The 23,355-nt window shown below is 45.7% G+C and overlaps 3 protein-coding genes across 7 annotated transcripts in view; all 3 read left to right on the forward strand.

The window, feature by feature from the left end:
- Positions 1-3,251, forward strand: part of ptdss1a (phosphatidylserine synthase 1a) — a 31,615-nt gene extending 28,364 nt beyond the window's left edge. The window contains exon 13 of the mRNA XM_036936400.1: positions 20-3,251. Within this exon, the coding sequence (XP_036792295.1) occupies positions 20-114 (95 nt within the window). The 3' untranslated portion in view covers positions 115-3,251. The remainder of the gene's footprint in view (positions 1-19) is intronic.
- Positions 3,252-4,334: 1,083 nt separating this feature from the next.
- LOC110505984 (E3 ubiquitin-protein ligase NHLRC1-like) lies at positions 4,335-6,447 on the forward strand. Its single transcript, XM_021585459.2, has one exon. The coding sequence runs from the start codon at positions 5,087-5,089 to the stop codon at positions 6,332-6,334; it is 1,248 nt and encodes a 415-aa protein (XP_021441134.2). The 5' UTR covers positions 4,335-5,086; the 3' UTR covers positions 6,335-6,447.
- Positions 6,448-7,325: 878 nt separating this feature from the next.
- The window catches only part of kif13a (kinesin family member 13A), a 150,574-nt gene continuing 134,544 nt past the window's right edge, over positions 7,326-23,355 (forward strand). For 2 of the 5 annotated variants that reach the window (XM_036936331.1, XM_036936344.1), the window contains exons 1-2: positions 7,327-7,971; positions 8,328-8,421. In XM_036936331.1, coding sequence (XP_036792226.1) covers positions 7,911-7,971; positions 8,328-8,421 — 155 coding nt within the window. In that variant the 5' untranslated portion in view covers positions 7,327-7,910. Of the gene's footprint in view, positions 7,972-8,327; positions 8,422-23,355 lie in introns of all 5 variants that reach the window. The other 3 variants (XM_036936334.1, XM_036936339.1, XM_036936351.1) reach the window with 3 other exon arrangements.

Genomic DNA, 23,355 nt, shown 5'->3' on the forward strand with positions numbered 1-23,355 from the left:
CTAAACTTAAACCTTGCAGGAGAACTGCATTCTGAGGGTGAGGCTCCTCCCACCAGGCAGCGTGGGCGGAGCTCGGGGAAGAACAAATCCACCAATGGGCTGGGGAAGAAGTAATGCTAGCCCTGCCACCCAGGGTGGAGTCCCGCCCTCTTCTCCTGTCAGAACCCCGGACCACAGAGGAAGAGGTGCATGTTGGGAGAGATGGAAGAGAAAGAAAGGATAGACGACACTTTCCCTGTGCATTTTAACATGCGGAGAAGCACCCATCCATAAGAGGGGAGAGTGGACCCAGGTTAGGGGCATGGTCAGTGGACAGGATAGACAGACACCATGTCCATGCAGGGTTGTAGAGGGAGAGGGGGGGGGGTGTGGCCTATAGATCAGAGAACCACACAGATACCTACTGGTGGTTCACACGGTCAGAGCTCCTACCTACCTTACGGCTGATCAGTTTGTGTGTGTCTGCGTAAGCATGTGTGTGTGGTGGCAATATTGCTTCTCCTCAGTCAGAACAGAAGAATGCATGTTCCATTGTACAGGAGTTGATAAACTACTGTGATTGGAGAGCTACGTTTATCCTGTACCATATATCTTTCATGTGCTTCAGCCCATAGAATTAGAATACTAGAATGGATATGAACCTTCTTATGATGGTATACAGGCTGTTGGCCATTTTGGTCAGGGAGTTGCTCAACCATGGTTAGCCAGTGCTGTGATAAGATATTGTGTAAAATAATGAATTGGGGGAATTTGTCTACAGTGTGTGTTTGTTAGCTTGCTAACCGGGCAGCTTTTAGAGGAACGATTCAATTCATTTGTCCAATTAACTGTCAATATGCCAACATTCCATTCCAACAATCCCATTCATTGGCTGGTTGGATTTCGCCTAGTTGTAAATGCAATAAGTTAGCTATTGATTATTGTATCATAGTGGCACTCAGTTTTCTAAGAAAACAACAACAACAATTTTGACATTTTATAGTCTGTTTACATATATTATAGAGGCTATATCAAAATGTGTATAAAACCTGTATAAACTGTATTTATAATTATGACTATTTTAGATTGACGATTACATTTAGACATTTCTGATATCACATGCCTTACTTTTGGTTTCCTGTAGAAGTCAAATCCGGATTATGCCTCTACTGCCAGTTAGACTGGTTAGGATTCCTCCCTGAACAATATGGCTTCTGTTATTCACACTATTATGACATAGCCCCCCCCCCCCCCCCACCTCCATCAGACTACTGTATGTAAATGGGGCCCTATTCTCTATATAGTGCACTAAGATTGACCAGACCCCAGTCCAATGTACTGCACTAAGAAGACAATAGGGTGCCATTTGGGAAGCAGAGATGATATAGCTGTGTAAATATGACAGAAGTTGGACTCTCGTGTTGACTACTGTAGAGGAAGGCTGTTATTCTCTGCTCCAACTCTTCATCATCAGTTGGTTCATATTTACAAGTGTTCACCATTTTTGGTTTGTTTTTATGACTTGAACAAAGAGAGGAATGTGAACAGAGGCCATATGTATCAAACTTCTGAGTAGGAGCGCTGATCTAGGATCAGGTCCCAATGTAATCGTACTCATTATGCTCTAAAATACTCAAACTGATCCTAGATCAGCACTCTACTGTCAGAGTAGAGATGCTTGGTACATATGGCACCAGGATTTTAATGCAAAGCTGCTTTGGCATGTAAGGACGGACGTTTGTGATTGTTGTGTTTGACCTCCTGGGTCAGAGGATTGTCTTTACTCCACCAGCTCCATATAAACCGTTGACTTACGCTGTTTTGGAGATGCTGTACATTTACTGTAATGTTTTGTTTTGTGAAATCATCGTCATAACCTTTGTGTGATTTATTATGTGACGTCCCAAATGGCACCCTATTCCCTCTATAGTGCACTACCTTTTGACCAGAGTCCTATGGGCCCTGGTTCAAAAGTAGTGCACTATAAAGGGATTTTGATGCCATTTAGAATGCAGCCTTCCTCTCCCTTCACATCTGGGCTGCTGTGTTTTTCCAGTAAACGACGAGGCCAGTCGTTCATAGTTGGAGCTTGGTCTGTCTGTGCAGGCAGGTAGCTTTGTTTTCCTACGATGTGGACGTTCTCCCCTTCATGGCATTTTGCATGGCTAAGTGTTGGAAATGGAGTGTCTCGGGAGGGCCTGGGGGAGGCTACAGATTTACTACAGTAGTAGTGACAACATGGTCTTTGCGTCAGTGTCGCACCACATCAGTAAGCCAGTATTCACACCATGTCTTTTTTCAGTGTTGCTGTGAACATTTTTAATTCAATGCCCTTGTGCCTGTATGTATGTATGTATGTATGTATGTATGTATGTATGTATGTATGTATGTATGTATGTATGTATGTATGTAGTTTTGTTCTTTTTAACACTTTTTTGCAGTTTGTATTCAGCCTTCTACATTTCTCCTTGAGTCTTTATTCCAGTGTTCTATTGATTATATACTGGGTGGTTCGAGCTCTGAATGCTGATTGGCTGACAGCCGTGGTATATCAGACCATATACCACGGGTATGACAAAACATTTATTTTTACTGCTCTAATTATGTTGGTAACCAGTTTATAATAGCAATAAGGCACCTCAGGGGGTTTGTGGTATATGGCCAATATACCATGGCTAAGGGCCGTGTTGCGTTGTGCCTAAGACCAGCCCTTAGCCGTGGTATATTGGCCTTATACCACACCCCCCCGGGCCTTTATTGCTCAAGTAAAGGTGTGTCAGTCACTGGGCCTGGGTAATACTCTGAGAATGCATCCATCCTTCCTCCCCCTTGGAGTAAACGCTGTTCTGACATAACTGTCTCTTTCTAAGCTACTTTTTTTTGTATACAAAATTGCGTATAATTCCTGAGAAATGTGGTTTGACGAATGGAGTTTAGCGATGTCACTCTGAGCTATTATCACCCATCCAGTTGTCAGATAAGTGAATATTTTGAGGGAGGATGGAAGGGAGGATGGAAGGGAGGATAGAAGGGTGCATTTTTAGAAGTATTCAACCATAGCCATCATCTCAACACAAATATTTCTTTATGTCAAAATCAGACACTGACACTCATCCCCAGGTAGCATGGACCAGACTCCCTGGCTGTATAGAATATGGCGTATTGTTTCTGGAATGAAGATGCCATTTTGCCAAAACAATCCCTCTCGAAAAGGAGACTTGTGTTTTTGTTTGTTTTTTCACTCTGAATTAATAAAACTTTATTAAAAATGTTTTGTATTTCCTCTTCAATTGTCTTGTAGACTGTGTGTATGTCTCATTAGAAATACCTTGTACTGTGTTGAGGTTAAAACCTATAGCCTTTGTACAAAGGCCTTCGTTATGTGGTCTTATCCATTCTCTGTAACTCCCCCTGTGATTCAAGGGTTCATAGTTGAAAAGGTTGATAGGGCTGAATGATTATAATATGCACATGATGTATCGTGGAATGCTTCCTGGTTCCACCACACATGTTGATTCCAAAATATTGAGCTATTTACACAATAATTCTACAACCCATTTGGGACCCTACTTTGGGTTCCTCCAAACACCAAAGCTGTATTTTAGTTATCCAGGGTACAGTATCTGCATACAGGCCTAATCACTAAGTATAAAGCACTACAGTTAATAGCTTGTCCAACTCCAGGTGTTTATTGGAACTTGCTTGCCACTGTCCAATTAGGCCCTTGGGTCGACAAAAACCGTAGTCTTGTGGAGATGAAGATGCTTGGCCAGCACTCAAGTGAGATTTGTTTTTGGGTTGCTGAGATTAGTCCAGTAGAAGATGTGTAATTCCCTGGATTGACCTCTGGAGGGGGGTCTGCTCTCTAGCAGGAGAGGGAAGTGGGCCTGCTCTGGAGCCTGGAGCTGTCCTTCCTCACCACTCAACCAACCTGTCCCTATTCGGTGCACCACTTTTGACCAGGGCCCATTGGGTACCGGTCAGAGGTAGTGCACTATATAGGGAGTAGGGTGCCGTTTGAGAAGCAGCCAGAGGGATCAGATTTCACTCGTTCGGCACGCCAGGGAACAGACAGAAATAGCCTCCATGTTCTGACCTATAAAGAGATGGATTTCAACAAACTGTTAATTGATGCTGCTGCCAAGTCAGGAAGAAGTTAAAGCGATGACTTTGACCATAGACTAGAAATGACAGGATGATGGTTTTGAAGTCACACAGAGTAATGTGGAGTAACTAGCAGAGGGCCCCTAAATCACTGCGTACTTGTGTCTATTCTGACAAACAGAAGTCCTTTCAGAAGTGACCCATTACCATCCAGACTAGTGTTAATTGTTTTACTGCATGGCTCAGAGATTCCAGAAGTCACTGAATTGTTCCTCAGACCTGTGTGACACCTCTTTCCACTAGAGGGCAGCAGAGGGCCTCAGAGTGAGCCTGCCCACTGTGTCAAAGTCACATGACAGCCTAAGCCTACAGGAGGCCAGTGTTCTCAGACTTTCAAAATGTCACCCGTGTTGTGTTTTCCTCTCTCCGTCTCTTTCCTCCTCTCTCTTTCCCTCTCTGACTTTCAACATATTTCCTCCGTGTTTCCTCAAAAATACTTTCCAGCCGTAGCAGACTGCAGCAGAGCTGACACTGTGACTGTCGTTGGGTAGACTGCAGCAGAGCTGACACTGTGACTGTCGTTGGGTTAAGAGACTGCAGCAGAGCTGACACTGTGACTGTCGTTGGGTAAAGAGACTGCAGCAGAGCTGACACTGTGACTGTCGTTGGGTAAAGAGACTGCAGCAGAGCAGACACTGTGACTGTCGTTGGGTAAAGAGACTGCAACAGAGCTGACACTGTGACTGTCGTTGGGTAAAGAGACTGCAGCAGAGCTGACACTGTGACTGTCGTTGGGTTAAGAGACTGCAGCAGAGCTGACACTGTGACTGTCGTCGGGTTAAGAGACTGCAACAGAGCTGACACTGTGACTGTCGTCGGGTAGACTGCAACAGAGCTGACACTGTGACTGCTGTTGGGTAGACTGCAACAGAGCTGACACTGTGACTGTCGTTGGGTAAAGAGACTGCAGCAGAGCAGTAAAAGAGAGGATATCTACACTATCATGGCTGATGTTCCTGTTCCTCCTTCCTCACTGAGAACAGAGGGGATCCTCCTGAGAGAGATCCACGTCAACCTACTGGAGTGTAAAGTCTGCTTCGAGAAGTATAACCCACGGCAGAAGGAACGCCGGCCTCAGAACCTGTCCTGCGGCCATGTACTCTGTCTGGAATGTGTCCGGGCGCTCTCCCACCCCGTCCTCGAGAAGCTTGAGTGCCCTTTCTGCCGGCAGCTGTGTGACGTTGACAGCACCTCCCACTGCCAGGCGCTGACAGACCTCCAGGATCTTCTGCTCTCCCGCTCCCCCAGGTCACCTGTCCCTCATCGGGTCAGAGGAGGCAGCGGCTGGGTCGGAGGTCTGGGCTCTGGAGCTCTGCGGCTTCGCTCAGCCTTCGGGGGCTGGGGGTCCCTGATCAACCCCACGGGGGTGGCCGTGTTCGGGTCCACTGGGACCTTGGTGGTGGTGCACGATGGAGAAAGGAGGGTGGTGGTATTCGGGCCTCAGGGCAGGCGGCTGCACGGGTTTGGGCGGAGGGGTCGCGGTCACGGGGAGGTGTGTCACCCGGTGGATGTGGCGGTGACTCCCAGCGGGTATGTGGTTGTGACGGATGCCGGTGACGGTGCAGTGAAAGTGTTCACCTCCAGGGGGAGTTATGTTCTGGCGGTGTGGGACTCCTTCCAGATGCCCTGGGGGGTGGACGTGGACAGCTGTGGACATATCCTGGTCACTGACATCCAGGCCGGCACGCTCTCCCAGGTCGTGGTGGACTTTGCCCGTGGCGTAACTCTGATGAACCGAGCGGTCATAACCGACCTCCAGCGGCCCAAGGCAGTGGCCTGCTGTCGGGTGACGGGGAACATCGCCCTGGTGGAGACACTGGGGCTCACCACCACACAACCTCCAAATGGCCCCCGGCCTACCAGACTGACAATATTCAACAAAGACTTTAACGTGCTCTCTCAGATAGACAGCTTTACTCTGAGCCTGGGGGCCTCCGTGTGGCCCTGCATGTCTGCCGTGGCCTTTGACAGGGACGGGGATGTGATCGTGATAGACTCCCAGCGTGGGTTGATTTGGAGTTTGGGAAAGCTCCAGAACGGCCCGGTCCTAACCCCTCTGGTCAGTGGAGACTTGGTTCGCCCGGTGGGGCTGGTCGCCACAGCACAGAACACGCTGATTGTTTTAGACAGTGGAGACCATGCAGTGAAGATGTATTCAGTTCACTCGGATGCTATTCTAGTCCAAAAATGATGTAGGAAGAGTTAGCTGTCTGGCTGACTTGTATTGTGAAAAAATATATAAACAAAATGCATAATGACTGGTGATTCCACCTGTTGTGATAAATAAAATCCAGATTAAAATTATACAAATGTTTTAAGAGGATTTTTTTTGAGAATGTTTTTCTTTTCGAAAATGGCATGGTAACTACATGTGGATAATACCATGATAATGACAGGTGGATAATGACATGGTAACGACAGGTGGATAATGACATGGTAATGACAGGTGGATAATGACATGGTCATGACAGGTGGATAATGACATGGTAACGACAGGTGGGTAATGACATGGTCTTGACAGGTGGGTAATGACATGGTCATGACAGGTGGATAATGACATGGTAATGACAGGTGGATAATAACATGGTCATGACAGGTGGATAATGACATGGTAATGACAGGTGGATAATGACATGGTAATGACAGGTGGATAATTACTTCTGAGATATACAAATAAACTAGGCCTACTAATTGTAAAACTGTACTGTGCTTACAGTGACTGCACCTATGTCATTACATATTTTAGGAACATTGCTCATCTCTGGTTATGTTTTAACTGACAGCCTGGTGCTAATTAGACAATACATTTAATTGTATTCATCTTTATTTATCCAGGAAGTCCCATTGAGGTCAGAAGATCTATTTTACAAGGGAGACCTTTTGCCATAAGGTTAATTTATTTCATTTATTTTTAATGAAGTCTATTTGTTTGAACACTTTTGGAGGTAATTTGCACATGTTCTGTTTCATAGGGTGTATTCACTACGATCCAAACGGATCCAAACGGAACGCAACCTGCATTTGTCCCATTGAAACTCTCGTTTTCATTGTAAAACCTTTTTTGGGAGTAAACCGTTTCCTTTGCAAAACGTGTTGGACTAATGATTATACTCCTGGTGTATCGACTAAGTAGGCTAGGCTATCCGGTCCATTCCCGGACATAAAAAAGGCCCCAAACAGAAAGCAAATTTGATGGGCATCAGTAAAAGTTTAGTCACTTTCAGGCCACTGATGAGGAGGGCTAGTATTTCCTCCTCTTCTTCTTCCTCTTACACATTTTACACAGTCTGCATTTGACATTTCACAATATTTTGGAACCCCATAAGCGCGTGCACTGATACCGTTTCCGACTTTTCCCGATCCCCCATGCTGGGTTTCCCAATATTGGGCAGTTCGGTTCGTGTTATGAGAAATCCTTTTTGTTGTTGCATAGCCTTAAGGCACCGCATGATTTCCAGCAGCCAGAGAGAGAGACAATCGTGTGAACTGCTCCCACTTGAAGATGGCGGTTGTGATGCTGTCTGGGACTGGAGCACAGTGCTGGATCTGCATAGGACGATAACTTGATGGATATAAAGACAATGTTCAGTTTTTATTTTCTCTGTCTTCTGGACTGGACTCTTTTGGGATTGTGTTATTAGGGCATAGGCACACGTTCAACACCGGCTGAAAGTGGACTGGTCTTTTCGGGGACGGGGAGAGCCAGACGGATAGCCATAGCTTGCTAGCTAACACATTGATGGTAGTCCAGGCTGGGAGGAAAGTGGATGAAAATGTCGGATACCAAGGTAAAAGTTGCAGTCAGAGTCCGACCCATGAACCGGAGAGGTAAGTTACCGTAACTGAAAAAGAACCCGAATTCAGCAAACGTTACAGTTGTATTTAATACGTGCTAACTCGTTTTTAGTACCCCTTCTTTAGCCTTTTATCCCAAATAGATTTTTTTTGCTGCAGATAGAAAGTTAGCAACCAAGTCTTCTAGCCAAATGACAGGCTGCTTATATGTGTCACGTTAGCTAGTTACCTCTAATCTTAAATAAGGGCAAATAAATCTAACTTGCCAAGTGTCAGTCAGATGTAGTTTAAGTAGATACACGATTAGGCTAACTAGCTAGCTACTTTGATTAGAAATGTATGGAAACTTTCTCAACAAGACAGAGACACATATGCTCTGAACTCTGCAGAAACGGAACTGCATACAAAATGTGTGGTGGATATGGAGGATAACCAAACTGTTCTGCATCCACCGCCTTCCAACAATAAAGGAGAAAACAGCAGGTAAAAACACATTTACACTTATTCAACATTCTGATCTGTCTTTATTATATATTGTTTGTGCCTGTGGCCCATTTGAAGAACGTCGTCTTTTATTTTGGTGTGACATGATTATTTAGGGAGCGTCTCAAACTCTGTCCCTCGAGGCACCGACTTTTCCCAGCTAACTTGATGGATATAAAGACAATGTTGAGTTTTTATTTTCTCAGTCTTCTGGACTGGACTCTTCTGTGATTGTGTAATTAGGGCATACGCACACTTTCAACACCGGCTGAAACTGGACTGAAAGTGGACTTTTGTTGAGTTTTCCCGGGAAGTTTTTCAAGCTTTAAAACAGTGAAAACGAAGTTCATCTTCCCAGTGTAATTTAAAATAAAATCTGTTTTTTTCTCCCCGGGATGAAAGTGACTGAGTGGCTTAATAATGCAGGCTCACTAACCCACCTCGCTCCGCGGCAGGGTTACTACTATAAGGGATCCATGGGACGTCCCTATCCTAACCCAGGGTAAACTCGGTCCCCGGGACCCCAAGGGGTGCACGTTTTGTTTTTTTGCCCTACCACTACACAAGCCATTTCAAATAACAAGTGTTGATCATTTGAATTTATTGTGTAGTGTTAGGGCAAATACCAAAACGTGCACCCCTTGGGCTCCCGGGGACAGAGTTTGGGAAACACTGCCTAACCCAATCGTTACCGTAACCCTAAACATACCCCTTACCTTAACCCTAAACATACCCCTTACCTAACCCTTACCTTAACCGTTTTACATTTCAACTTCAATGTGGTGACCTCAGAGTTGGGACGTCTCAAGCACCCCGTTTAGACTTGCTCTCGATACTGTCTCTTTAAGAAAGTTTTCTGCAGCGTTGCCCTGCTATAACGCCCTAATAACATCCCATAGACCCGAAGCCTGCTGCTGTAGCTACACTGTAGCCGATTGAAGTCTTTCTATTCTGTTGTGATCTCCTAAAAATCAAGCAAATCGAACTAAGATCATTCTATGTTAGATTGTCCAGATGTTTTGAATGTCCTGTGGAAGCCCCTGCTTCTTTCATTGAGAATGACCTGGGACCCGATCAAAACCTTTTCCTCAACAAAGTAGCCAACAGCGAACCAACTGCTGGAACTGTGACAAAATTCCAACGCAACAGACTGTATAAATAGATGCATCAGCTAGAGGCCATCAGTGGCTGAATTACAGCCCGACCTGTTTACTGTACTTGTGGTTTTCCTTATCATCATTTTTTACGATTGTTATGTAAATCATCTATTGAATAATTGTCTACGGGACCTGGAAACATAAATTAGCCTAATTAAGCCAATTTGAATATAATAATATATCATATTGTGTCCAAGAAAACAGAATTTGTGGTCTCAGTCAGAACCCAAAGCATAATAACTACTCATTCTAGAGCTAAACAATTCCACACCAGCTGACCAGCCTTGGCATGACTCTGTCTCTTCACCATTACTTTTCATGTGAGTTTCACATTTGGTGTTAAAGGTGCTGTGGTTTAGGGATGGACAACTAGTTTAACATGCCATAGTAATTATCCTCCACTTGCTATTGGCTGAGAGGGAGGAAGCATCTTGAATTTTATGATTCGTAAATATTCAAGTTGACAGCTAACCTTGATTATTTTTTTGAAGGAGTCCCACACTTTTTGTATTTTTTTTATGTGTATTGAGAGAGAGAGAGAGAGAGAGAGAGGGAGGGAGGGAGAGAGGGAGGGAGGGAGGGAGAGAGGGAGGGAGGGAGGGAGGGAGAGAGAGAGAGAGAGAGGGAGGGAGGGAGGGAGGGAGAGGGAGGGAGGGAGAGAGAGAGAGAGGGAGGCAGGGAGGGAGAGAGAGAGGGAGGCAGGGAGGGAGAGAGGGAGGGAGGGAGGGAGAGAGAGAGAGGGAGGGAGGGAGGGAGGGAGAGAGAGAGAGGGAGGGAGGGAGGGAGGGAGAGAGAGGGAGGGAGTGAGGGAGGGAGGGAGAGAGAGGGAGGGAGGGAGGGGGAGGGAGGGAGGGAGGGGGAGAGAGAGGGAGGGAGGGAGGGAGGGAGGGGGAGAGAGAGAGAGTGGGAGGAAAGGACTGCAGAGAGAGTGTTAAAGCAGTGTGTCTGATACAAACCCATAGTCACATCTCTACATGGGATCCAGAGACAGTCTGTCTGTCTGATACAAACCCATAGTCACATCTCTACATGGGATCCAGGACAGTGTGTCTGTCTGATACAAACCCATAGTCACAGCTCTACATGGGATCCAGAGACAGTGTGTCTGATACAAACCCATAGTCACAGCTCTACATGGGATCCAGAGACAGTGTGTCTGATACAAACCCATAGTCACATCTCTACATGGGATCCAGGACAGTGTGTCTGTCTGATACAAACCCATAGTCACAGCTCTACATGGGATCCAGAGACAGTGTGTCTGATACAAACCCATAGTCACAGCTCTACATGGGATCCAGAGACAGTGTGTCTGATACAAACCCATAGTCACAGCTCTACATGGGATCCAGAGACAGTGTGTCTGTCTGATACAGACCCATAGTCACAGCTCTACATGGGATCCAGAGACAGTGTGTCTGATACAAACCCATAGTCACAGCTCTACATGGGATCCAGGACAGTGTGTCTGTCTGATACAAACCCATAGTCACAGCTCTACATGGGATCCAGAGACAGTGTGTCTGATACAAACCCATAGTCACAGCTCTACATGGGATCCAGAGACAGTGTGTCTGATACAAACCCATAGTCACATCTCTACATGGGATCCAGGACAGTGTGTCTGTCTGATACAAACCCATAGTCACAGCTCTACATGGGATCCAGAGACAGTGTGTCTGATACAAACCCATAGTCACAGCTCTACATGGGATCCAGAGACAGTGTGTCTGATACAAACCCATAGTCACAGCTCTACATGGGATCCAGAGACAGTGTGTCTGTCTGATACAGACCCATAGTCACAGCTCTACATGGGATCCAGAGACAGTGTGTCTGATACAAACCCATAGTCACAGCTCTACATGGGATCCAGGACAGTGTGTCTGTCTGATACAAACCCATAGTCACAGCTCTACATGGGATCCAGAGACAGTGTGTCTGATACAAACCCATAGTCACAGCTCTACATGGGATCCAGAGACAGTGTGTCTGATACAAACCCATAGTCACAGCTCTACATGGGATCCAGAGACAGTGTGTCTGATACAAACCCATAGTCACATCTCTACATGGGATCCAGAGACAGTGTGTCTGATACAAACCCATAGTCACAGCTTTACATGGGATCCAGAGACAGTGTGTCTGTCTGATACAAACCCATAGTCACAGCTCTACATGGGATCCAGAGACAGTGTCTGATACAAACCCATAGTCACATCTCTACATGGGATCCAGAGACAGTGTGTCTGTCTGATACAAACCCATAGTCACATCTCTACATGGGATCCATAGACAGTGTGTCTGATACAAACCCATAGTCACATCTCTACATGGGATCCATAGACAGTGTGTCTGATACAAACCCATAGTCACAGCTCTACATGGGATCCAGAGACAGTGTCTGATACAAACCCATAGTCACATCTCTACATGGGATCCATAGACAGTGTGTCTGATACAAACCCATAGTCACATCTCTACATGGGATCCATAAACAGTGTGTCTGATACAAACCCATAGTCACATGCTGCTCACAGACAGAAGCTTCATTTCCTAGTTATATGAGGTCAGACAAATACAGAAAAACACAGGCCCTATAGTCAAAACTAGTACACTATAACACCGAGCTGAACCACCCAGGTAAACTAGTACACTAACACCAAGCTGCACCACCCAGGTAAACTAGTACACTATAACACCGAGCTGCACCACCCAGGTAAACTAGTACACTATAACACCGAGCTGAACCACCCAGGTAAACTAGTACATTAACACCATGCTTCACCACCCAGGTAAACTAGTACACTATAACACGAGCTGCACCACCCAGGTAAACTAGTACACTATAACACCATGATGCACCACCCAGGTAAACTAGTACACTAACACCGCGCTTCACCACCCAGGTAAACTAGTACACTATAACACCGAGCTGCACCACCCAGGTAAACTAGTACACTAACACTGAGCTGCACCACCCAGGTAAACTAGTACACTATAACACTGAGCTGCATCACCCAGGTAAACTAGTACACTATAACACAGAGCTGCACCACCCAGGTAAACTAGTACACTATAACACCATGCTGCACCACCCAGGTAAACTAGTACACTAACACCGCGCTTCACCACCCAGGTAAACTAGTACACTATAACACTGAGCTGCACCACCCAGGTAAACTAGTACACTATAACACCATGCTGCACCACCCAGGTAAACTAGTACACTATAACACCATGCTGAACCACCCAGGTAAACTAGTACACTATAACACCATGCTGCACCACCCAGGTAAACTAGTACACTATAACACCATGCTGCACCACCCAGGTAAACTAGTACACTATAACACCATGCTGCACCACCCAGGTAAACTAGTACACTATAACACCATGCTGCACCACCCAGGTAAACTAGTACACTATAACACCATGCTGAACCACCCAGGTAAACTAGTACATTATAACACCGAGCTGCACCACCCAGGTAAACTAGTACACTATAACACCGAGCTGCACCACCCAGGTAAACTAGTACACTATAACACCGAGCTGCACCACCCAGGTAAACTAGTACACTATAACACCATGCTGCACCACCCAGGTAAACTAGTACACTAACACCGAGCTGCACCACCCAGGTAAACTAGTACACTAACACCGAGCTGCACCACCCAGGTAAACTAGTACACTATAACACCATGCTGCACCACCCAGGTAAACTAGTACACTAACACCGAGCTGCACCACCCAGGTAAACTAGTACACTATAACACCATGCTGCACCACCCAGGTAAACTAGTACACTATAACACCATGCTGCACCACCCAGGTAAACTAGTACACTATAACACCATGCTGCACCACCCAGGTAAACTAGTACACTATAACACTGAGCTGCACCACCCAGGTAAACTAGTACACTATAACACTGAGCTGCACCACCCAGGTAAACTAGTACACTATAACACCATGCTGCACCACCCAGGTAAACTAGTACACTATAACACCATGCTGCACCACCCAGGTAAACTAGTACACTATAACACTGAGCTGCACCACCCAGGTAAACTAGTACACTATAACACTGAGCTGCACCACCCAGGTAAACTAGTACACTATAACACCATGCTGCACCATCCAGGTAAACTAGTACACTATAACACTGAGCTGCACCACCCAGGTAAACTAGTACACTATAACACCATGCTGCACCACCCAGGTAAACTAGTACACTATCACACCGAGCTGCACCACCCAGGTAAACTAGTACACTATAACACCGAGCTGCACCACCCAGGTAAACTAGTACACTATAACACCAAGCTGCACCACCCAGGTAAACTAGTATACTATAACACCATGCTGCACCACCCAGGTAAACTAGTACACTATCACACCGAGCTCCACCACCCAGGTAAACTAGTACACTATAACACCATGCTGCACCACCCAGGTAAACTAGTACACTATAACACCATGCTGCACCACCCAGGTAAACTAGTACACTATAACACCGAGCTGCACCACCCAGGTAAACTAGTACACTATAACACCAAGCTGCACCACCCAGGTAAACTAGTACACTATAACACCATGCTGCACCACCCAGGTAAACTAGTACATTAACACCATGCTGCACCACCCAGGTAAACTAGTACACTATAACACCGAGCTGAACCACCCAGGTAAACTAGTACACTAACACCGAGCTGAACCACCCAGGTAAACTAGTACACTATAACACCGAGCTCTACCACCCAGGTAAACTAGTACACTATAACACCGAGCTGCACCTCCCAGGTAAACTAGTACACTAACACCATGCTGCACCACCCAGGTAAACTAGTACACTATAACACCGAGCTCTACCACCCAGGTAAACTAGTACACTATAACACCGAGCTGCACCACCCAGGTAAACTAGTACACTATAACACCATGCTGCACCACCCAGGTAAACTAGTACACTATAACACCGAGCTGCACCACCCAGGTAAACTAGTACACTATAACACCGAGCTGAACCACCCAGGTAAACTAGTACACTAACACCGAGCTGCACCACCCAGGTAAACTAGTACACTATAACACCGAGCTGAACCACCCAGGTAAACTAGTACACTAACACCGAGCTGCACCACCCAGGTAAACTAGTACACTATAACACCGAGCTGCACCACCCAGGTAAACTAGTACACTATAACACCGAGCTCTACCACCCAGGTAAACTAGTACACTATAACACCGAGCTGCACCACCCAGGTAAACTAGTACACTATAACACCGAGCTCTACCACCCAGGTAAACTAGTACACTATAACACCGAGCTGCACCACCCAGGTAAACTAGTACACTATAACACCGAGCTGCACCTCCCAGGTAAACTAGTACACTATAACACCATGCTGCACCACCCAGGTAAACTAGTACATTAACACCAAGCTGCACCACCCAGGTAAACTAGTACACTATAACACCGAGCTGCACCACCCAGGTAAACTAGTACACTAACACTGAGCTGCACCACCCAGGTAAACTAGTACACTATAACACCATGCTTCACCACCCAGGTAAACTAGTACACTATAACACCATGCTGCACCACCCAGGTAAACTAGTACATTATAACACCATGCTGAACCACCCAGGTAAACTAGTACACTATAACACCATGCTGCACCACCCAGGTAAACTAGTACACTATAACACCATGCTGCACCACCCAGGTAAACTAGTACACTATAACACCGAGCTGCACCACCCAGGTAAACTAGTACACTATAACACCGAGCTGCACCACCCAGGTAAACTAGTACACTATAACACCGAGCTGCACCACCCAGGTAAACTAGTACACTATAACACCATGCTGCACCACCCAGGTAAACTAGTACACTATAACACCGAGCTCTACCACCCAGGTAAACTAGTACACTATAACACCATGCTGCACCACCCAGGTAAACTAGTACACTAACACCATGCTTCACCACCCAGGTAAACTAGTACACTATAACACCGAGCTGCACCACCCAGGTAAACTAGTACACTATAACACCGAGCTCTACCACCCAGGTAAACTAGTACACTATAACACCGAGCTGCACCACCCAGGTAAACTAGTACACTATAACACCATGCTGCACCACCCAGGTAAACTAGTACACTATAACACCGAGCTGCACCACCCAGGTAAACTAGTACACTATAACACCGAGCTGAACCACCCAGGTAAACTAGTACACTAACACCGAGCTGCACCACCCAGGTAAACTAGTACACTATAACACCGAGCTGAACCACCCAGGTAAACTAGTACACTAACACCGAGCTGCACCACCCAGGTAAACTAGTACACTATAACACCGAGCTGCACCACCCAGGTAAACTAGTACACTATAACACCGAGCTCTACCACCCAGGTAAACTAGTACACTATAACACCGAGCTGCACCACCCAGGTAAACTAGTACACTATAACACCGAGCTCTACCACCCAGGTAAACTAGTACACTATAACACCGAGCTGCACCACCCAGGTAAACTAGTACACTATAACACCGAGCTGCACCTCCCAGGTAAACTAGTACACTATAACACCATGCTGCACCACCCAGGTAAACTAGTACATTAACACCAAGCTGCACCACCCAGGTAAACTAGTACACTATAACACCGAGCTGCACCACCCAGGTAAACTAGTACACTAACACTGAGCTGCACCACCCAGGTAAACTAGTACACTATAACACCATGCTTCACCACCCAGGTAAACTAGTACACTATAACACCATGCTGCACCACCCAGGTAAACTAGTACATTATAACACCATGCTGAACCACCCAGGTAAACTAGTACACTATAACACCATGCTGCACCACCCAGGTAAACTAGTACACTATAACACCATGCTGCACCACCCAGGTAAACTAGTACACTATAACACCGAGCTGCACCACCCAGGTAAACTAGTACACTATAACACCGAGCTGCACCACCCAGGTAAACTAGTACACTATAACACCGAGCTGCACCACCCAGGTAAACTAGTACACTATAACACCATGCTGCACCACCCAGGTAAACTAGTACACTATAACACCGAGCTCTACCACCCAGGTAAACTAGTACACTATAACACCATGCTGCACCACCCAGGTAAACTAGTACACTAACACCATGCTTCACCACCCAGGTAAACTAGTACACTATAACACCGAGCTGCACCACCCAGGTAAACTAGTACACTATAACACCGAGCTCTACCACCCAGGTAAACTAGTACACTATAACACCGAGCTGCACCACCCAGGTAAACTAGTACACTATAACACCATGCTGCACCACCCAGGTAAACTAGTACACTATAACACCGAGCTGCACCACCCAGGTAAACTAGTACACTATAACACCGAGCTGAACCACCCAGGTAAACTAGTACACTAACACCGAGCTGCACCACCCAGGTAAACTAGTACACTATAACACCGAGCTGAACCACCCAGGTAAACTAGTACACTAACACCGAGCTGCACCACCCAGGTAAACTAGTACACTATAACACCGAGCTGCACCACCCAGGTAAACTAGTACACTATAACACCGAGCTCTACCACCCAGGTAAACTAGTACACTATAACACCGAGCTGCACCACCCAGGTAAACTAGTACACTATAACACCGAGCTCTACCACCCAGGTAAACTAGTACACTATAACACCGAGCTGCACCACCCAGGTAAACTAGTACACTATAACACCGAGCTGCACCTCCCAGGTAAACTAGTACACTATAACACCATGCTGCACCACCCAGGTAAACTAGTACATTAACACCAAGCTGCACCACCCAGGTAAACTAGTACACTATAACACCGAGCTGCACCACCCAGGTAAACTAGTACACTAACACTGAGCTGCACCACCCAGGTAAACTAGTACACTATAACACCATGCTTCACCACCCAGGTAAACTAGTACACTATAACACCATGCTGCACCACCCAGGTAAACTAGTACATTATAACACCATGCTGAACCACCCAGGTAAACTAGTACACTATAACACCATGCTGCACCACCCAGGTAAACTAGTACACTATAACACCATGCTGCACCACCCAGGTAAACTAGTACACTATAACACCGAGCTGCACCACCCAGGTAAACTAGTACACTATAACACCGAGCTGCACCACCCAGGTAAACTAGTACACTATAACACCGAGCTGCACCACCCAGGTAAACTAGTACACTATAACACCATGCTGCACCACCCAGGTAAACTAGTACACTATAACACCGAGCTCTACCACCCAGGTAAACTAGTACACTATAACACCATGCTGCACCACCCAGGTAAACTAGTACACTAACACCATGCTTCACCACCCAGGTAAACTAGTACACTATAACACCGAGCTGCACCACCCAGGTAAACTAGTACACTATAACACCATGCTGCACCACCCAGGTAAACTAGTACACTATAACACCATGCTGCACCACCCAGGTAAACTAGTACACTATAACACCGAGCTGCACCACCCAGGTAAACTAGTACACTATAACACCATGCTGCACCACCCAGATAAACTAGTAAACAGACAGGTAAGCATCCTCTCGTGTTTCATATGCTGGGAGTGAGTGTACAACCCAGGCTGCACCCCAAATTGCACCCTATTCCCTATATGGTGGATTACTTTTCACCAAAAACAGTGCACTATATATGGAACAGGGTTCCATTTGGGATGCTCCCTGGGTCTCTCTGTCTCTCTATGAAGCTTACTCAACAGTCGTCCAGGAAACAGGAGAACGAGGGGAAGTGGATCAGCAGAAAGTAAGAACCTCTGTTTTTAAAGGCCCGGTGTGTCCGGTGTCTGAGGTGCCGAAGACCAGAGCTTGAGCCAATCAGCCCTCGATCCACCTTTGTGTGTGTTATTAGTAGATTCACTTCTACGTTTCACCACAACGTGCCTTTGTAAAGGGAAACCAGATAATATGGCCTAGACAGACATAAACAGCCCTCCGCCTGAACACACATCAGACTGGAGTGAAATATGCATCTGGCTCTCACGTTTTTGTCCCTATGTTTTGTTGCTTAGTTAGGTTGGTTGGTTGATTATATCCCTCATCATATCTCACTATATTGTTCCATGAAAGCTATCTATCAGACTGTATCTATCCTATCTATCATACTGTATCTATCATACTGTATCGAACCTATCTATCATACTGTATCTATCATACTGTATCTATCACACTGTATCTATCATACTGTATCTATCCTATCTATCACACTGTATCTATCACACTGTATCTATCACACTGTATCTATCACACTGTATCTATCATACTGTATCTATCATACTGTATCTATCCTATCTATCACACTGTATCGAACCTACCTGTCACACTGTATCGAACCTATCTGTCATACTGTATCTATCATACTGTATCCATCATACTGTATCTATCATACTGTATCTATCCTATCTATCATACTGTATCTATCCTATCTATCACACTGTATCGAACCTATCTATCATACTGTATCTATCATACTGTATCTATCATACTGTATCTATCATACTGTATCTAACCTATCTATCACACTGTATCTATCACACTGTATCTATCATACTGTATCTATCATACTGTATCTATCATACTGTATATATCATACTGTATCTATCATACTGTATCTAACCTATCTATCATACTGTATCTATCATACTGTATCTATCATACTGTATCTATCATACTGTATATATCATACTGTATCTATCATACTGTATCTAACCTATCTATCATACTGTATCTATCATACTGTATCTATCATACTGTATATATCATACTGTATCTAACCTATCTATCATATTGTATATATCATACTGTATCTATCATACTGTATCTAACCTATCTATCATACTGTATCTATCATACTGTATCTAACCTATCTATCATATTGTATCTATCATACTGTATCTATCATACTGTATCTAACCTATCTATCATATTGTATCTATCATACTGTATATATCATACTGTATCTAACCTATCTATCATACTGTATCTATCATACTGTGTCTAACCTATCTATCATATTGTATCTATCATACTGTATATATCATACTGTATCTAACCTATCTATCATACTGTATCTATCATACTGTATCTATCATACTGCATCTATCATACTGTATCGAACCTATCTATCATACTGTATCTATCATACTGTATCTATCATACTGCATCTATCATACTGTATATATCATACTGTATCTAACCTATCTATCATATTGTATCTATCATACTGTATCTATCATACTGTATCTAACCTATCTATCATATTGTATCTATCATATTGTATCTATCACACTGTATCTATCATACTGTATCGAACCTATCTATCATACTGTATCTATCATACTGTATCTATCATACTGTATCGAGCCTATCTATCATACTGTATCTATCATACTGTATCTATCATACTGTATCTATCATACTGTATCGAACCTATCTATCATACTGTATCTATCATACTGTATCTATCATACTGTATCTAACCTATCTATCATATTGTATCTATCATACTGTATCTATCATACTGTATCTAACCTATCTATCATACTGTATCTATCATACTGTATCTAACCTATCTATCATATTGTATCTATCATACTGTATATATCATACTGTATCTAACCTATCTATCATATTGTATCTATCATACTGTATCTATCATACTGTATCTATCATACTGTATATATCATACTGTATCTATCATACTGTATCTATCATACTGTATTTATCATACTGTATCTAACCTATCTATCATACTGTATCTATCTAATTCAATTGTTCCATGAAAGCTAGCAGCTTTATGGTCCATGTTGCTGTGCTTGGTTTGGTTCACTCTACCTCGACCTCTTGAGTGAACTGCTGCTGTCATCTATGTCTGTGTCCCAAATAAGTTTCCTATGGGGGCTCTGGTCAAAAGTAGTGCTCTATGTAGGGAAAAGGGTGCCACTTGGGACATTGCCTCTGTCACCCCAGATTAAACTAGTGACCTGATTAACCAGAGATGCAAATGAAATCATCTCTTTAAGATGAAAGATTTACGCTGTCCCCTTGCTCTTTGTCCCTCGAACAAATCAATTGTCTTAATGCTGCTATGATTTGTAGATGTGCCCAGGATGCAGTGTGCATGTCTTTGTCATTGTGATTGAACATGAAGGGATGCTGTCTTCAGGGTGAACTATGTAGACCAGAGAGAAAAGGTCTACCCTAACCAACTGCAGCTGGAAAGGTCACATCCCAAATGGCACCCTATTCCCTATGTAGTGCACTACTTTAGACCAGGACCCGTAGGGATTGTTCATTTAGCCTACATACTGCATGGATAGGAAACTGACTTTTACATCATCAAAATGGGACGCAACAGATCATAGCAGACACTAAATAAACATACAAAGGCAGAGAGGCTAACAGGGAAAAGAGCCGTCATCTAGTGCAACCCCTGTCTAGTAAGTAGGGCTTGAAGACACCTCATCTAGCAGTGAAACCCCTGTCTAGTAAGTAGGGCTTGAAGAGCCGTCATCTAGCAGTGAAACCCCTGTCTAGTAAGTAGGGCTTGAAGACACGTCATCTAGCAGGGAAACCCCTGTCTAGTAAGTAGGGCTTGAAGACACCTCATCTAGCAGTGAAACCCCTGTCTAGTAAGTAGGGCTTGAAGACACCTCATCTAGCAGTGAAACCCCTGTCTAGTAAGTAGGGCTTGAAGACACCTCATCTATCAGTGAAACCCCTGTCTAGTAAGTAGGGCTTGAAGACACCTCATCTAGCAGTGAAACCCCTGTCTAGTAAGTAGGGCTTGAAGACACCCCATCTAGCAGGGAAACCCCTGTCTAGTAAGTAGGGCTTGAAGACATCTCATCTAGCAGTGAAACCCCTGTCTAGTAAGTAGGGCTTGAAGACACCTCATCTAGCAGTGAAACCCCTGTCTAGTAAGTAGGGCTTGAAGACATCTCATCTAGCAGGGAAACCCCTGTCTAGTAAGTAGGGCTTGAAGACACGTCATCTAGCAGTGAAACCCCTGTCTAGTAAGTAGGGCTTGAAGACATCTCATCTAGCAGTGAAACCCCTGTCTAGTAAGTAGGGCTTGAAGACATCTCATCTAGCAGTGAAACCCCTGTCTAGTAAGTAGGGCTTGAAGACACCTCATCTAGCAGTGAAACCCCTGTCTAGTAAGTAGGGCTTGAAGACACCTCATCTAGCAGTGAAACCCCTGTCTAGTAAGTAGGGCTTGAAGACACCTCATCTAGCAGTGAAACCCCTGTCTAGTAAGTAGGGCTTGAAGACACCTCATCTAGCAGTGAAACCCCTGTCTAGTAAGTAGGGCTTGAAGACACCTCATCTAGCAGTGAAACCCCTGTCTAGTAAGTAGGGCTTGAAGAGCCGTCATCTAGCAGTGAAACCCTTGTCTAGTAAGTAGGACTTGAAGACACCTCATCTAGCAGTGAAACCCCTGTCTAGTAAGTAGGACTTGAAGACACCTCATCTAGCAGTGGTTCAGGACTCCTGCTCCCTCAGGCCCTGTCTCTGTTGTTCAGGACTCCTCCTCCCTCAGGCCCTGTCTCTGTTGTTCAGGACTCCTCCTCCCTCAGGCCCTGTCTCTGTTGTTCAGGACTCCTGCTCCCTCAGGCCCTGTCTCTGTGGTTCAGGACTCCTGCTCCCTCAGGCCCTGTCTCTGTGGTTCAGGACTCCTGCTCCCTCAGGCCCTGTCTCTGTTGTTCAGGACTCCTGCTCCCTCAGGCCCTGTCTCTGTTGTTCAGGACTCCTTCTCCCTCAGGCCCTGTCTCTGTTGTTCAGGACTCCTTCTCCCTCAGGCCCTGTCTCTGTTGTTCAGGACTCCTTCTCCCTCAGGCCCTGTCTCTGTTGTTCAGGACTCCTTCTCCCTCAGGCCCTGTCTCTGTTGTTCAGGACTCCTTCTCCCTCAGGCCCTGTCTCTGTTGTTCAGGACTCCTTCTCCCTCAGGCCCTGTCTCTGTTGTTCAGGACTCCTGCTCCCTCAGGCCCTGTCTCTGTTGTTCAGGACTCCTTCTCCCTCAGGCCCTGTCTCTGTTGTTCAGGACTCCTTCTCCCTCAGGCCCTGTCTCTGTGGTTCGGGACTCCTCCTCCCTCAGGCCCTGTCTCTGTTGTTCAGGACTCCTGCTCCCTCAGGCCCTGTCTCTGTTGTTCAGGACTCCTGCTCCCTCAGGCCCTGTCTCTGTTGTTCAGGACTCCTGCTCCCTCAGGCCCTGTCTCTGTTGTTCAGGACTCCTGCTCCCTCAGGCCCTGTCTCTGTTGTTCAGGACTCCTCCTCGCTCAGGCCCTGTCTCTGTTGTTCAGGACTCCTGCTCCCTCAGGCCCTGTCTCTGTTGTTCAGGACTCCTTCTCCCTCAGGCCCTGTCTCTGTTGTTCAGGACTCCTCCTCCCTCAGGCCCTGTCTCTGTTGTTCAGGACTCCTGCTCCCTCAGGCCCTGTCTCTGTCGTTCAGGACTCCTGCTCCCTCAGGCCCTGTCTCTGTTGTTCAGGACTCCTTCTCCCTCAGGCCCTGTCTCTGTTGTTCAGGACTCCTTCTCCCTCAGGCCCTGTCTCTGTGGTTCAGGACTCCTGCTCCCTCAGGCCCTGTCTCTGTTGTTCAGGACTCCTGCTCCCTCAGGCCCTGTCTCTGTTGTTCAGGACTCCTTCTCCCTCAGGCCCTGTCTCTGTTGTTCAGGACTCCT

Source organism: Oncorhynchus mykiss, chromosome 2 (assembly GCF_013265735.2).
Source record: "Oncorhynchus mykiss isolate Arlee chromosome 2, USDA_OmykA_1.1, whole genome shotgun sequence".
NCBI lineage: Eukaryota > Metazoa > Chordata > Actinopteri > Salmoniformes > Salmonidae > Oncorhynchus > Oncorhynchus mykiss.

Excerpts from the sequence above, each read along its gene's own strand:
- LOC110505984 (XM_021585459.2), top strand. The coding sequence starts at position 5,087 with ATGGCTGATGTTCCTGTTCCTCCTTCCTCACTGAGAACAGAGGGGATC.